At 61.0% G+C, this 14,218-nt stretch overlaps 2 protein-coding genes across 3 annotated transcripts in view; both read left to right on the top strand.

Moving 5' to 3' along the window:
- Positions 1 to 3,453, top strand: part of ADAMTS10 (ADAM metallopeptidase with thrombospondin type 1 motif 10) — a 16,161-nt gene extending 12,708 nt beyond the window's left edge. The window contains exons 18-24 of one of the 2 annotated variants that reach the window (XM_077745668.1): positions 255 to 335; positions 421 to 584; positions 682 to 808; positions 904 to 1,033; positions 1,338 to 1,542; positions 1,781 to 2,054; positions 3,241 to 3,453. In XM_077745668.1, coding sequence (XP_077601794.1) covers positions 255 to 335; positions 421 to 584; positions 682 to 808; positions 904 to 1,033; positions 1,338 to 1,542; positions 1,781 to 2,054; positions 3,241 to 3,350 — 1,091 coding nt within the window. In that variant the 3' untranslated portion in view covers positions 3,351 to 3,453. Of the gene's footprint in view, positions 1 to 254; positions 336 to 420; positions 585 to 681; positions 814 to 903; positions 1,034 to 1,337; positions 1,543 to 1,780; positions 2,055 to 3,240 lie in introns of those variants that run through there. The other variant, XM_077745669.1, reaches the window with a different exon arrangement.
- Positions 3,454 to 5,148: 1,695 nt separating this feature from the next.
- MYO1F (myosin IF) overlaps positions 5,149 to 14,218 on the top strand; it is a 32,101-nt gene continuing 23,031 nt past the window's right edge. Inside the window, 1 exon segment of the mRNA XM_077745665.1 lies at positions 5,149 to 5,280. Within this exon segment, the coding sequence (XP_077601791.1) occupies positions 5,278 to 5,280 (3 nt within the window). The 5' untranslated portion in view covers positions 5,149 to 5,277.

Raw genomic sequence — 14,218 nt, forward strand, 5'->3', positions numbered from 1 at the left:
CCCCAGCCCAGCCACTTCCTAGCGGCCAAACCTGGGTGAGTTGCCTACCTTCTCTGAGACTCAGTCTTGTCATCTGTAAACTGGGTGTGATGATACATCTACCTCACAGGACCGGGGCTGGGGGTGCCCTGGAAGGTCCCTGTGGGTACTTAGCACAGGAATAGTTAGCCGTTATCATCAAGGGCCAGGAATGGGGGAGTTAGGCAGGTGTGGGGGAAGGGCCAAGTGGGCAACATCTCAGCTCCACTGTCCAGGGTACGAGGAAGTCGTCTGGATCCCCAAAGGCTCCGTCCACATCTTCATCCAGGACCTGAACCTCTCCCTCAGTCACCTGGGTGAGCCGGAGGTGCAGGGATGCGGCCTGGGGGTCAGCAGGGGGTCAGTGTGGCTGGGGTTCTGACCCCTGTGCTGTCCCCCTAGCCCTGAAGGGGGACCAGGAGTCCCTGCTGCTGGAGGGGCTGCCCGGGACCCCCCAGCCGCACCGCCTGCCCCTGGCCGGGACCACCTTTCAGCTGCGACAGGGGCCGGATCAGACACAGAGCCTGGAAGCCCTGGGACCTATAAACGTGTCTCTCATCGTCATGGTAACAATGGGGTGGGGCGGGAGCAAGGTGCCGGAAGACGCTGGCCTCCCTGGGGACTAGAGCCCGGCTTCCACTGACGGCCCCTCCCCCGCCGCAGGTGCTGGCCCGGACGGAGCTGGCTGCCCTCCGCTACCGCTTCAACGCGCCCATCGCCCGGGACGCGCTGCCCCCCTACTCCTGGCACTACGCCCCCTGGACCAAGTGCTCCGCCCAGTGTGCCGGCGGTGAGGTCGGGGTGGGCTCGGGGGCGGGCCCTGGGCGCGGGGGCTGGCCCCTTCAGGCGGCGGCAGGGCTGAGCGGGTCTCTCGCCCGCCCCCAGGCAGCCAGGTGCAGGCCGTGGAGTGCCGCAGCCAGCTGGACAGCGCGGCCGTGGCCCCCCACTACTGCAGCGCGCACAGCAAGCTGCCCAGGCGGCAGCGCGCCTGCAACACGGAGCCCTGCCCACCCGAGTGAGTGCCCGCCAGGGTGCCGGGCAGGGTGAAGGGCGGGAGGAGCGGGGCTCCCAGGCCTGGGGAGGGGTGCTCCCCAGGGTGGGGTCGGAGCCGTGATGCTCCTTGGGCAGGTCCAGGTAATTCTCTCCCGCGGGGTGATGCACGTCGCCAGGCACAGGGTGGGTGCAGGGCGAGGATTTTACCGGCGCGGGATAATATTCCAAGCAGCGGGCACCCCCGCGCGGGTTTCCAGAAAGATGCGGGTTGCGGGGGGGGGGGGGGCTGCGGCGCACGCTCTCTCAGGCCCGCCCCCTCCCCGCAGCTGGGTGGTAGGGAACTGGTCGCGCTGCAGCCGCAGCTGTGATGCGGGCGTGCGCAGCCGCTCCGTCGTGTGCCAGCGCCGAGTGTCAGCCGCCGAGGAGAAGGCGCTGGACGACAGCGCGTGCCCGCAGCCGCGCCCACCCGTCCTGGAAGCCTGCCAGGGCCCCGCCTGCCCGCCCGAGTGGGCCGCCCTGGACTGGTCAGAGGTCAGCCGCCCCTGCCCGCCCGCGCCCACCCCGCTAGCCGTGCGGCGGGAGGTAGGGACTGGGGTGCCCGCCGAGGCGCCTCTGCGCAGTCACGAGCGCGGGGCCTAGAGCGCCCCCTCCAGACCGGGCCGAGGTTAGCTGAACCCCCCTGGCCTCCCTCCGGACCACCATCCCCCCAACCCCTGGGCGGGCGGCGACTGCAGCGCCCGCGAGCACGAAACCCCCTCTCCGACTGCAGTGTACCCCCAGCTGCGGGCCGGGCCTCCGCCACCGCGTCGTCCTATGCAAGAGCTCAGACCACCGCGCCACGCTGCCCCCCGCGCACTGCCCGCCCGCGGCCAAGCCGCCGGCCACCATGCGTTGCAACTTGCGCCGCNAGCAGCAGCGGGCGGTGCGCTGCTCCAGCCACACCGGCCAGCCGTCCCGCGAGTGCGCAGAGGCTCTGCGGCCCCCCGCCACGCAGCAGTGCGAAGCCAAGTGCGACAGCGCGCCCCCCGGGGACGGCCCCGAAGGTATGTGGGGCGGGAGGCCCAGGGGCACGAGAGGGCCCGCGCAGAGGAAGCCACAGGAGAGCGCAGGCGTCCTGACCTTTGGCCTGGAGCTTCTCCAGCCACCGAAATGCCCTTTTCTGGCCCCTCCAGGGCATCCTTCGGCACCTCTCCCTGCCAACATGCACGAGCTGCCACTACGTGCCTCGCTCTTTAGACACCTGCTCCTTCTGGGCACCCACACTCGGGTGATTCCTCCAGCCACCTCCGTGGCCTTCACCCTGTTGATCGCCACTTGTCCCATTAGATGCTTAATTTTTTTTTCTTTGAGCCAGAATCTCTCAACCTCGGGCACTACTGATGTTTGGGGCCAGATAATTCCGGGGGGGACACCCCATGCATTGTGGATATTCAGCACCATTCCTGACTTGTATCTGCTGGATGCCAATAGCGCTTCTGCAGCCCACACCATGGTGACAACCAGAAATGTCTCCAGATATGGCCAAATGTCCTCTGGGGCGGGGGCGGGGGGGAGCAAAATAGCATTCCCTTGAGAAACACTGCTTTAAATATGTCCCTTTTTTCCCTGCCTAAGTATTTTCCATACAGAGCAATAGATCACTTCCTCCAGGCACCAGAACCAAACTGGATTGCGCTTCCTTCTCTGTGCCTTGGTTTTCTAATCTGTCAAGGGTGGTCGATACTAGATTCACCTGGGAGGGGGGAGGTGCTGCATGAGGGAGATGGAATATAACAAGCCACGTGCAGTCCGTTGTTAAGCACCAGGACCTACTATGCATCACTGACCAAGTGGGAGCTCACGTCATTGTCACGGCGGATTACCACGAACACAAAATACACAAATACCCTGGAAAGAAGGGACTCCTCTGGAGTTCAGAGTCCTCAGTCTGTTACAAAGGGAAACGTGGAAAGATGGCAGCCCCCGTTGGATCAAGACGATAACTGAAAGGGAATACGCCCAGACCCGGCACACTCTCTTTCAAAATCCTCCAACAGCCTAATGACACATTTACAAACCCCCCTTTGAGTTTCATAGTTATAAGCTCCCTTTGAGAGGGGACAAAACCGAGGCACAGAGAAGCCGGGAAGCTCTGTGCGGGCTGCAGACGCGCCCCTGCAGAAGGGGCGCTGAGGTCTGATCCCTCCCTTCCCCGCTCCCACCCTGACCCCGTTCTCCTGCCCCCTCCAGAGTGCAAGGATGTGAACAAGGTCGCCTACTGCCCCCTGGTGCTCAAATTTCAGTTCTGCAGCAGAGCCTACTTCCGCCAGATGTGCTGCAAAACCTGCCAGGGCCGCTAGGGGGCGCGCGGGCCCCGGAGCCACAGCTGGGCGCCGGCTGGAGGGGACCTTGCCTGCAGCTGGCCAGCCTGAAGGAGCCCGAGGGGGCGGGAGCTGGGTGAGACGAAACCGGAAGTTATTTATTGGGAACCCCTGCAGGGTCCCTGGCTGGTGGTTGGAGAGGGGCTGGCCACCCCCAGGGCCCCTCCTCATCCCTTCTCCCAGTTCATAGTTGAGACCCCCTCCAGGGTGGGCTTGAGGAAGGAACAACTGTTCGCCCTAGCGCCCTTTTCACCCACCCCTAGGGAGCCCCCAATACTGCCCCCCCTTTGACCGGAATATGTACTGTGAAGAGTGGGGGCTGCGGAGGGGGTCTGCCGGTGTCATGCCCCCAGCACTGCCCTATCCCTCCAGTCTGAGCTGGGGGGAGAGAGGGGGGTCTATGTCTGCTATAGGGGAGGAGGATTAGCAGCGCCTCTCCGACACCCTCCCCCTGACCAGACCAGCTACAGGGGTGAGGCAGAGCTGGCAAGATCCACCCCAACCTCTGCCCTGCCTGCCCCAGGGGGACCCCGACGTCCAGGCGCCCCCATCATGGTGCTACAGGCCCTGCCCTGGGGCCCACACACCCCTCGCCAGGAAGCCCTCCATCAATAAAGTTCTGTCTTGTGTAGATCTCCGAGCGTCAGTGTGTCTGTTCGCGTTCCGTCCCCGCCACCGGATGGAAGCGGCCGCGGCCCCTCGCAGGTGGTCCCCATCCGTCCAAAGGGGCCATTTAGCAGCACAGACCAGAGCCCAGTGATTTGACAGCTTCTCGAGGAGGCGCTCAGAGCTCCCCGGCCTGGCACCTGCCATCCCGGCCGCCACACCCCCAGGCCCTGGGCTCGCTCCCGCCCTCCGCGAAGTTCCTCCGTCTTCCCATCCCAGGGCTTCTGCTGGACCCGCTTCCTCTCCCAGGAGCTCCCTCCCCTTCCCTCTTCGGCCGGTTAGCTCCGACTCACCCTTCGGCCTCGGCCCAAGCGTCACCTCCTTGCAGAAGCCCCGTCTGAAGCCTCCAGCAAGGAGAAGGTCCACCTGCCTGCTCGTTCGCAGGTGTCCCGAGGCACCGGTGAGGTGAGCGAGCGCCCAGCCGGCGCGGGAGATTCCGGGAGAAACTCGCTCCTCCCAGACGAGGCCGCTAGGGGGCGCTGCGTCTTGCCGACCGCTGGGCGGGATGCCGTGTGCGGCCAGGAGCGCAGGCTCCCAGGGTCGCCTCGACCTCCTCCTCCCGGCTGTGGGGACCGGGAGGTGACAGCCGCTCCGAACTGCCACTTCCTAAAGGTCAAGAGGGGACCCAGACGAGGCCGGCTGGTCTCCCACGGTGCCAACACCTGATGGATCCTGCGTGTGCCAGGACCGGGGGCGAGAGCGCGCGCCCCCATTTTATAAGAAAGTGGGGAGCCCCTGAAGCAGCAGAGCCGGGGGTTGTTAAGTCCAGAGGCTGAGACCCTCACAGCTGCCCGTGGCTCCTGGTAATCGGCACCCGTCGTGACACGGNTGAAGTGGTTTTGCAGAGGCCGAGCCTCCCGAAAGGTCCCTGAGCCCCCCTTGGAGGAGAGGCAGCCTTGCGGCCAGCTCGCTGTCCTCGGAGCTGGAGAAAGGGCCTTCCGGGGCCCCGCCAGCTGCTGCCACCCTCCACCTCTCCCTCCAGGCCGAGCCCCAAACAGCCCTCCCTCGGCCCGCTGGAGCTTTCTCCCCGCCCCAGGGCCCGGCGTCCCTCCTCCCGCGGAGCAGAGGCCCCTCCCGCCAAAGGAAGTGGGAGGGGGGCTGTTGTAAGAGGAACTAGGGCTGGGAGTCGGTGCGGGAGCGGGAGCAGGGCCATGCCCGAGCCGCCCCCCAGAACGCCCTGAGCCTGGACCCCTGCCACCACCCATTCGGGCGCTCCCCAGGGGCCTGACGCACCTTCGCCATGGTAAGTCCTTCGAGGCTGGGCCGTGAGATGCAGGGGTGGGGGCACCCCCCCAGGTGGAGGTGACCCAGGGCCACCACCATCAGAAGGTGGGGCCAGAGGGAGGGGCGCAGAGGACCCTCTGCGGGTCCCTCACTGCAGCTCAGGTGCCCCAGGCATCCTTCACCAGGGACCAAGCTCACATCGGGTGATGCCCAGATGCCAAAACGGTGATAGGGGACCAAGGATGGAGCAGTAACAAAGGACAAAGGATGGCTCCGAGGGGCCACACAGTATCTGCAGGGGACAAGGACGTACCCCTCAGTCAGGGCGTAGGGAACCAGTTACCGGCCCAGCCTGGACCCTCGTCTTCCTGTGTGGCCTTGGGCAAGCCACTTCCCCTCTCTGGGCCTCAGTTCCCACATATGTCATATCTGGAAGTTGCTTGTGATAGAGGAGGTGTTCCGGGAAACTCTCAGAACTTCAGAGGGTCTATGGGTCCGGCCACTCTGAGCTGCGAGCAGAAGCTGTGTCCAGTGGGCTTGTGGGGAGGGGAGTGGATGGTGTCCTGACAGTGCAGAGACAGGAGACGGTGGGCCTGGGCTTGTCCACACCACTCCTGGAACCCTTCCAAGCAAGTGTGGCGGGAGATACCCTCCAGCCAGAGGTGTCGCCTCCCGGTGAGGCTGAAGTCCGAGAACGGACGACTGCAGTGACGGGGCTCAGGAGACCGTCCCTATCGTGGGTCTCAACCTCGCAGCCTCATAACACACACGTTAAGAGAGGGCCCAGGCCGGCTCTAAAATGTGCCCCCAGCGCTCCATGCATCTGCAAACCACTTCAGCTTTCATTTCTCATCATTCTGTCAATGAGGGCATGTGGCTGGGACGGTCACAGGGCCAGTTGCAGCAGGCATCTGACCGCGGTGGAGGCAGGGTAGTGGACCGGGTGGCAGGGACTGTGTTCGTCTGGGAGACAAGCCCTCCTCGTTTCAGAAAGCCGACGGGCATCACGGGCCCAAGCATCCCTCTGGGTGACTCACAAACCAAAGGCGCAGCCAGAGCCCTGGGCTTGGGATGGGAATTCCTCGAAGAAGGAGCCAAGCCAGGAAGATTCGGGTGCTCAGATGGGGAAACTTTGATCAAAGGACAGAAAATGAGTTGCTACTCGAGAGAAAAGCCGCCCCTCCCAAGGAAGCCGTACAAAATGCTTAGTCAGTGGTTTGCTCGCCTGAGGGGTTTCAGGAAGGAAGAAACTCAACCTGAGGGGACCACAGTGGGGGGGAAGAGCAGACCCCCTCCTCTCCTCAACCCCAATACTTCTTTTTTTTAATGTTTTATTTCTGAGACAGAGAGAGACAGCATGAGGAGGGGAGGGTCAGAGAGAGAGGGAGATACAGACTCTGAACTAGGCTCCAGGCTCTGAGCTGTCAGCACAGAGCCCGACGCGCGGCTCAAACCCACGAACCAGGAGATCATGACCTGAGCCAAAGTTGGATGCTCACCCGACTGAGCCCCCAGGCGCCCCTCCAGCCCAATACTTCTAATCAGGGGTGCTGATTGCCTCCTGGAGGGGTGATGAGTGCCAGGAAGAGCGCTGAAAGATTCAAGGAAGCAGTGTTTGTAAAGAGCTTTACAAGAGCATGCGCAGTGCCCTGGATACGGTGGCTGTCACCGTGGGCAATGCCCACTCATCGCTGGAGGGGGGGTGACGGTGGCCCATGGAGGCGACTCGCAGGTGTTGAGCGGTCGCTGTGGAAGGGTGGTGGGTGGGTGGTGCCGCTGGTGGTGATGGCAGTGAGTCAGTGACAACCGTGATTCCCATGGGTGCCTGTTGGCGCTGAATGTCTGTGGTCGGTGGCCGGTCGTGTTCAGGGTCGATCTGTGGAATGACGGTGGCCGGTGGCCGCTGTTGTCCAGAGCTGGGTGGTGATGGCAGCATTCTTTTGCCGTGAGTGGTCCCTGGTTGGTTTTTGGTGACTGTCCTGCTGGTGCTGGCTTGGGAATGGCTGCAGACGGCTGCGCTGTGAGCGTGGCGGCGGTGACGGCAGGGAAGTTGGTGGTGGGATTCGTCCTTGCTGGTGTCTGATGTTGGCTCCTGGTGCCATGATTGAGGTCATCAGCAGTTTGGATTGACTGTGACGGCGAAGTGGGTGAAGGCAGTGGCCGGTCATCCTTGGGGATGGTGCTTTGGTGACAGTTGTGGTGACTGTTTTTAAAGTGCAGACATAGAGCAGGGAGGCCAGTGCTGTGACTGCTCGGTCCACAGGCAGCAGCCGTGGGGATGGACAGAAATGGCCAGGGATCCAAGAGGGAGTTAGGACAGAGAACTCTAGAAGGACAAGGGTCCCCAACCTGTCCCCAGAGGAGAACGGCCTCCAGTTGGACACTGAGAGCCTTCCCCCCAAGGGAGAGGGGACCTCAAGAGCCTTTGAAGGCGAGAATGCTGTTTGCACAATGCAGGGACGCAGGGTGTGGCCCCAGAACCTCCCGAGTTTGGGGGAGGACAGGGGCACGCCGGGGGGCCGTGGCTGGGGGGCTGCCGCCGCCATGGCAACGTCTCACCTCCTCCCTGCTGGCGACCACAGCTCACAGGACCCCAACAAGGAAGGAAGTGGCTGTTTCGTTGTTCTCTCCTGTCTGGGGCTGTTCTCATCACCGCCCAGGAGCAGAGAGGCCGGAGCAGTTAGGGCAGGTTGCAAAAGCTCCCTCATCCAGCCCCTCCTCCTGGCCTTGCGCCCTGAGCCTGGGGCACCCGGCAGCTCGAGGCCACCGGCGGCAATGCTGAGGAAGGCGGGTGCGTCTGCTTCACACACTCGGCCTCGCTGAATCCACGCAGCTGGCTGCCCCGCGAGGTCTGCAGCCCTCGGCCTTCCCATTTTCCAGATGAGGAAATGGAGGCAGGGAGATTAGGTGAACGGCTGTACCACCCAGAAGTGGCAGAGGATTTCAACCCAGTGACTCCTAAGGTCACGCTTTTAACAGCCCCCTTGACCTGCAATCTCTTGCTCCCCCCACCAGAGGAGGGGCTTCGAGGGTTCGGGGGTGCTGCCCCCCCCCACGTGCCCCAGGCTGCCCATCCCTCCAGCCTCATATGGACCTAGAATGTCCATTCCAAAGAAACTGAAAGCCCCACTCCCCAAGGCCTCCACCTCAGACTGGGGGAGTTTCTCTGAAGAACATCTCCCCTCCTACCCCAGCCCTGACTCTCTTTCACAAGAGCCCGTCGGGTTGAGTCATACTTAGCTTGTGGTCAACTGTGACCACAACCTCTTCACTGCACCCCCACCCGTGAAGAAGGGACTTAGCAACACACTTGGTCTATGGAATCTTGGGAGCCACAGAGAGATGGGTATCCATGACACAGGGCAAGTGACAGTCTCATCCCGATGGTACTTCAGTCATTCATTCACTCACTCGACAAGTATCTCTCGACTGGCTCCTGTATCGTGGGTCCAACACTGACCACTTCCTCTAAATGCTCTTGGGGTCGCCGGCTGCCATTTTCCAAGGCATCCAGTGAATCTCTTCTCTGCACGGGCTCATTTACTCCCCTCAGAGAACCAGTGGAGTAGGTTTATCATGGAACCCATTTTACAGAGGGGAAAACTGAGGCTTGGGGCCGTGACGTGAGCTCCCCGGGCCTCACAACCGAACTGGTCCCAGGCTGAAATTCTTGACTGTCCTTCCACACACTGTACTCCCCTGAGCAAAACCCTCTCCCCCTCGGTCACAAACAAGCCACAGTCTTGTCATCGCAGGGAGGCTAAGAGTGGATCTGGGAGTTCCCGGGGACCAAGGCAGCACCCAGGGGGAGAAAACGTCAGGGGCTGCAAGGGGCAGGGGACCACTCGGTTGAATGGGGGAAGACGGAAGGGACACAAGACGGAAGGGACAGGAAGAGGAACCAAGTCCCTGAGGCCAAGAGAAGCAGCCAGACACAGCCAGCATCAGGGCCTCTGACCTCAGAGAAAGGAAATGGTCTCGAATCTCGCTCGGCCCAGCTTGAGGGGCCTGGGAGCCTAGGGACCAGGTTAGCCCACAGGGGAAACCCTGGTCAGGGCCAACCTCGTCTCCACCCCATCTTCATCTGATCGGAAAACACCAACCCCAGCCGGCTCTGACCCAGACGAGTCTAAGGGTAGCGAACAGCCCCTCCAGTCCTCTTCAAAGCCCTCCCTTCCTGCTGTGTGACCTTGGGGAGGACAACTATCCTTTCTGTGCTGTAGCCTTCTCTTCCACAAAGCGGGCCCGGTCGCAGCACTGACCTCAGCATGTGCAAGAGGCTTCAGCATCATTCACGGGAAAAGCCGAGACCACAGCGGGCTGTTCGCTATTGTTACAGTTGTTGTTAGTTTCCATGGTTACCACCCAAAACGCCACTCCTCAGAGGTCTTCAGAAAGAGGATCCACTTCCTGTACCCCCCATGCGTCCCCACCCACCCACGTTCCCACCCACTGTCGGCTCAGAGGACGAGCAGACCTCCCCTACCTCCGCCTACAGCCCCCGAAAGACACCAGCCCGGGGATAAGACCCCTTGGCTCCCAGAGGTCATCCTCTCTTCTCGCCAATGCACTCTGGGCTCCCCATCTTCAAAACAGGAAACCTGCGCGCTGACCCCACGGCTCCCCACAGCCTCCTTCCCTCTTCCTCTTCTCAGCCAGACTGTCTGAGAGCCACCCTCACTCCCCGTCTACACCTCCTGACCTCCCGATCTGGCTTCTGAATGAGGTCACCAGTGCTCTCCGCAGGGCCCCTCTGAGTCTCCCGTGAGCTGTTTCTGCCACCTGGCGCCCTTCACCTCCACCTCCCCTCACACCCCGCTCAGCCTCTGTCCCAGGCACCCTCTCCGACCCCTGCACAACGCAGCTCCCACAACTTGGCCTCCCCACCGCCCTTCCCACTGCACCCCGGGGTTCTGAGTGCATCCCACCCAGCACCCCCTTCTTATAACAAACATCATGGCAGGCCCCCCTGAAGCCCTGAAATGAAATTCACAGACAGGGGCGCCTAGGGGGCTCAGCCAGTTAGGCGACCGACTCCTGATTTCAGCTCAGGGCATGATCTCACAGTTCATGGGTTCGAGCCCTGCGATGGGCTCTGCACTGACAGCCCTGAGCCTGCTTGGAATCCTCTCTCTCCCTCTCTGCCCCTCCCCTGCTTGTGCTTGTACTCTGTCAAAATAAATAAACTTTAAAAAAAAAAAAAAAGGAAAGGAAAGAAATTCATAGGCAGTGAAACACACTGACTGCCATCCTTCCAAAAATAATGAACGTGAGGGGCGCCTGGCTGGCTCAGTCAGTGAAGCATGTGACTCTTGATCTCAGTGTCATGAGTTCAAGCCCCACGTTGGATGTGGAGCCTACTTAATCAAAAATAAACAAACATAATAATTCATGTGATCTCCTGTAATGTGAAGTCACTTGCATTCTCTCTATGTACATTGAGAGGAAAGTGCTCAGGCCAGTGGTCCACAGCACCCACTGAGCCCCAGGTGCTCACGTCGGGACACAGGTACATCTCAGTGAGCCGACGGCCCCACTCACAGGCTGATGCCTAGTGATGCATCAGCCACACGAACCTGCCCACCCACCGGCACCGTGAGCTTCCAAAATGCCAAACAGGGGGTGCCTGGGGGGCTCAGTTGGTTAAGCATCTGACTTCGGCTCAGGTCATGATCTCATGGTTTGTGAGTTTGAGCCCCACATCGGGCTCTGTGCTGACAGCTCGGAGCCTGGAGCCTGCTTCGGATTCTGGGTCTCCCTCTCTCTCTGCCCCTCCCCTGCTCACGCTCTGTCTTTCTCTCTCTCTCTCTCTTTCTCAAAAAGAAATAAACTTTTTTTTTTTTTCTGAGAGAGACAGAGAAAAACAGCGTGAGCAGGGGAGGATCAGAGACAGAGGGAGACCCAGAATCCGAAGCAGGCTCCAGGCTCTGAGCTGTCAGCACAGAGCCCGACACGGGGCTCAAACCCACAAACCATGTGATCATGACCTGAGCCGAAGTCGGACGCTTAACCGACTGAGCCACCCAGGCGCCCTAGAAATAAACATTTTAAAAAAATTTTTAATGCTGAAAAATTCTTAGTGAAATCTGAATGAAATTAAAATCTCCCTTGATACAGCGTAGTTGCATCTGGAAGATTCACTGGGTGTCAGCCAAGGCAAAAAAACTACATAGATTTTCTGTCTATGCATAAGACAGAATTTGGCTCTAGATCCCAATGGTTATTAACAGTTTTATCGCGTAAATGAGCGCCTGGTAGGGAGGGGTGGGGGCTCTGATCCTGGCGATTGTTCGATTGTTCGTGTGCAGATTTGGCACCTGCGGCCGGCTCAAACTGCCAGCCAGTCTCCAACGCCAGGACAACCCAAAATGCTCCTGCGGTTCTTTTTTATTTCCCCAAGGTTTATTTATTTTTGAGAGACACAGAGAGCATGCGCAAGCACAGCAGGGGCAGAGAGAGAAGGAGACAGAGGGTGTGAAGCAGGCTCTGCACTGTCAGCACAGAGCTCGATGCGAAACTCGATCTCATAAGCCGTGAGATCACGACCTGAGCCAACGTCAGCCGTTTAACCGACTGAGGCACCCAGGTGCCCCCTTTGCTCCCACAATTCTTAAAGTGTCCCCAAAAGCCACAGGGCCCTGCTGAGAACACTCCATGCCGCTGCTGATCAAGTCTGAGACCCTTGGCTTGGCATTCAAGGCTCTGGTTGATCTCCCCTCCATTCATCTGTGAGCTGCCTCACTTTTCCACTCATTCATTCGAAAAAGCCCTGATGCCGGGTTCAGCCAGGCATTTGCCGGAGCCCCTACATTTGGAGGCTTCCACACCAGAAGATGTGGCTGATGTGCAGGATGTACAGAGAGGGGACAGGGCTGCGGTGAGGGACCCCCGGGGGCTGTGGGGATCCTCAGCGTGGCCTGGGGCTGGGGAGGTCTTCTCACAGGAAATGTCACCTGAGCCAAGTGTGAAGGCATGGACCCGTGCCCACCAGGCAGGAAGGGCGTTCTGAGCAGAGACCCAAGCGCCAGCAAAGCTTGGAGGCGCCAAGGTCCCGGGGGGGTGTGGGAGGGCACGAGGTCACCAGCCCGCAGTAAGTGGCCAAGATCCTTTGAGGAAGGGACAGATGGGACCAGAAGCCACAGACAGGTTTTCGGCCGCAGAGCAGAGCGAGGAGACCAGATGTGCCGCATGAAACGCTCACTCTGACTACTTCACTCAGGCTCGAGGCAGCGGGAGGGGCCCGGCCGAGCCCGAAGCCCCCACCCGCTCTCCCTGCTCTGCCCTGGGCTCCTGGCGCCACTGTTCTCCCAGCCCCTGAGCAAAGTCTGTCTCGACTTTCAAGTCCCAGCCAAACGCCCCGTGGGTCCCAGGAAACATGGGTCCCCGAAGTCAAGCATCACACCCTTGTCAAGCCTCCGTCCCTAGAGCCCAGCGAGCTGCCGCGAAGACGGCTGGCTCCGCCCCTGGCCTCCCAGCTTCAGACCCGTCGTGGGTGCTGGGTGAATGTCACCCTCTGCCCCGGGGCCCGTCCTCACGACTGCGTGGGTTGGAGAGGAGCGGGTTTTGCACGCCAGAGCAGTTCCTCTGTCACATTAGCCCTGCCGCTACCATTTTACAGATGAGACCACTGAGGCTTGGAGCAGGGCTGGCTCATCCAGCCAGGATTAGAACCCAGATCTAGCCCACACCAAAAACTGGGTTCCTTTACCGTCTGTGGGCATCTGTCAGGGAACCCCGCTCCGGCCGTCAGCATGTCCGGGATCTGACCTTGTACTTCCCCTGCTCAGGAACCCCCCAGCGTCCCAAGGAGAGATGGGCCCCTCATCCGCCTGTGCCCTACAGTGGCCACATGACAGTGACCACTCTGACACTCTTGCTTGATCCCTTCCTGCATCTCCTCCACCCAACACACTGTCTCTCTTCCCTGGGATCTGTCTGGTAAACACGGGTCCCCTTTGAAGACTTGATTTTGATTCCCAGCATCCTTTGTTCTTGGGGTTCCCCCCCCCACTGCCAAAGCTGGGTTTCTTTCTCTCCCCTTGTTCCTTGTTCATCCGTCAGGTCATCCCTGCCAGAGCTGAGAAAGGGCTCAGCCCCAGTCCCTGCCCTCCAAGAGCGCCTGGTCTGGGCAGGAGGGGCTTCCTGGAAGGGGGGACATCTTATCTAGGCATGAGCGCACCTGCCGGGGAAGCTCCCAGCCGCCCTCACTCACCCGTCTCACAGACGCCTCCGTGGCAGGGGTCCCCTGACCTCGAGTGCACCTGACACAGCCAGTATGTTTAAGTGTCCGACGCACTGGATGAGCTCAGTCAGGCTGAAACGAGAAAACATTCCAGGCAGGCTTCCTGGAGGAGGGGTCTTTTGGGGGAGCCTGTATCTGAGTCTTCTCCCGGTGCCTAAAGAAAGTCTCTCCTGATTTAAAAAAAAAAACAACTGAGGAAGGAAATGAGAAAGGAAAGCTGTGGAGGCGGAGGAGCAGGGTTGTGGCTGGGCGCGGAGGGCAGAGGTCACGGATGTGACAGGCCGGCGTGCATGACCACGAGGAGGAGGAGGAGAGTGGGAGGAAGGCAGCCACCGAGGCGTGGAAGGGGTGGGCAGCGGGTCAAATGCCCTGGAGCAGTCAGGGACTCAGCCTGGGCCTGGGCAGGGAGAGGGGGCTGGAGAAACGAGGGGCAGGAAGTCTGAAGAAGTGAGGAAGGCGAGTCACCCGCTCCCCTGCCCAGCAAGCCTCCCCTGACTCCCAACCTACCCCTGCAACAGCTGCCTGGCACCACGGTCTCCTCCATGACAGTGCGACACGAGGTGGAGGGATGGGGGAGCAGAGCCCCCCTCCCCTGGGGCAGGGAGCCTGCTCCCCAGCTGGCCCACCTCTCCTGGCGTCCGGGAACTAGGGAGGGAGGCAGGCAGGTGGCCTGAGGTGCAGACTCAGAAGCTGCTGAGGGAGGCGAGCCAGGGGG

Source organism: Crocuta crocuta, unplaced genomic scaffold (assembly GCF_008692635.1).
Source record: "Crocuta crocuta isolate KB4526 unplaced genomic scaffold, BGI_CrCroc_1.0 scaffold650, whole genome shotgun sequence".
In the NCBI taxonomy this organism is placed as follows: domain Eukaryota; kingdom Metazoa; phylum Chordata; class Mammalia; order Carnivora; family Hyaenidae; genus Crocuta; species Crocuta crocuta.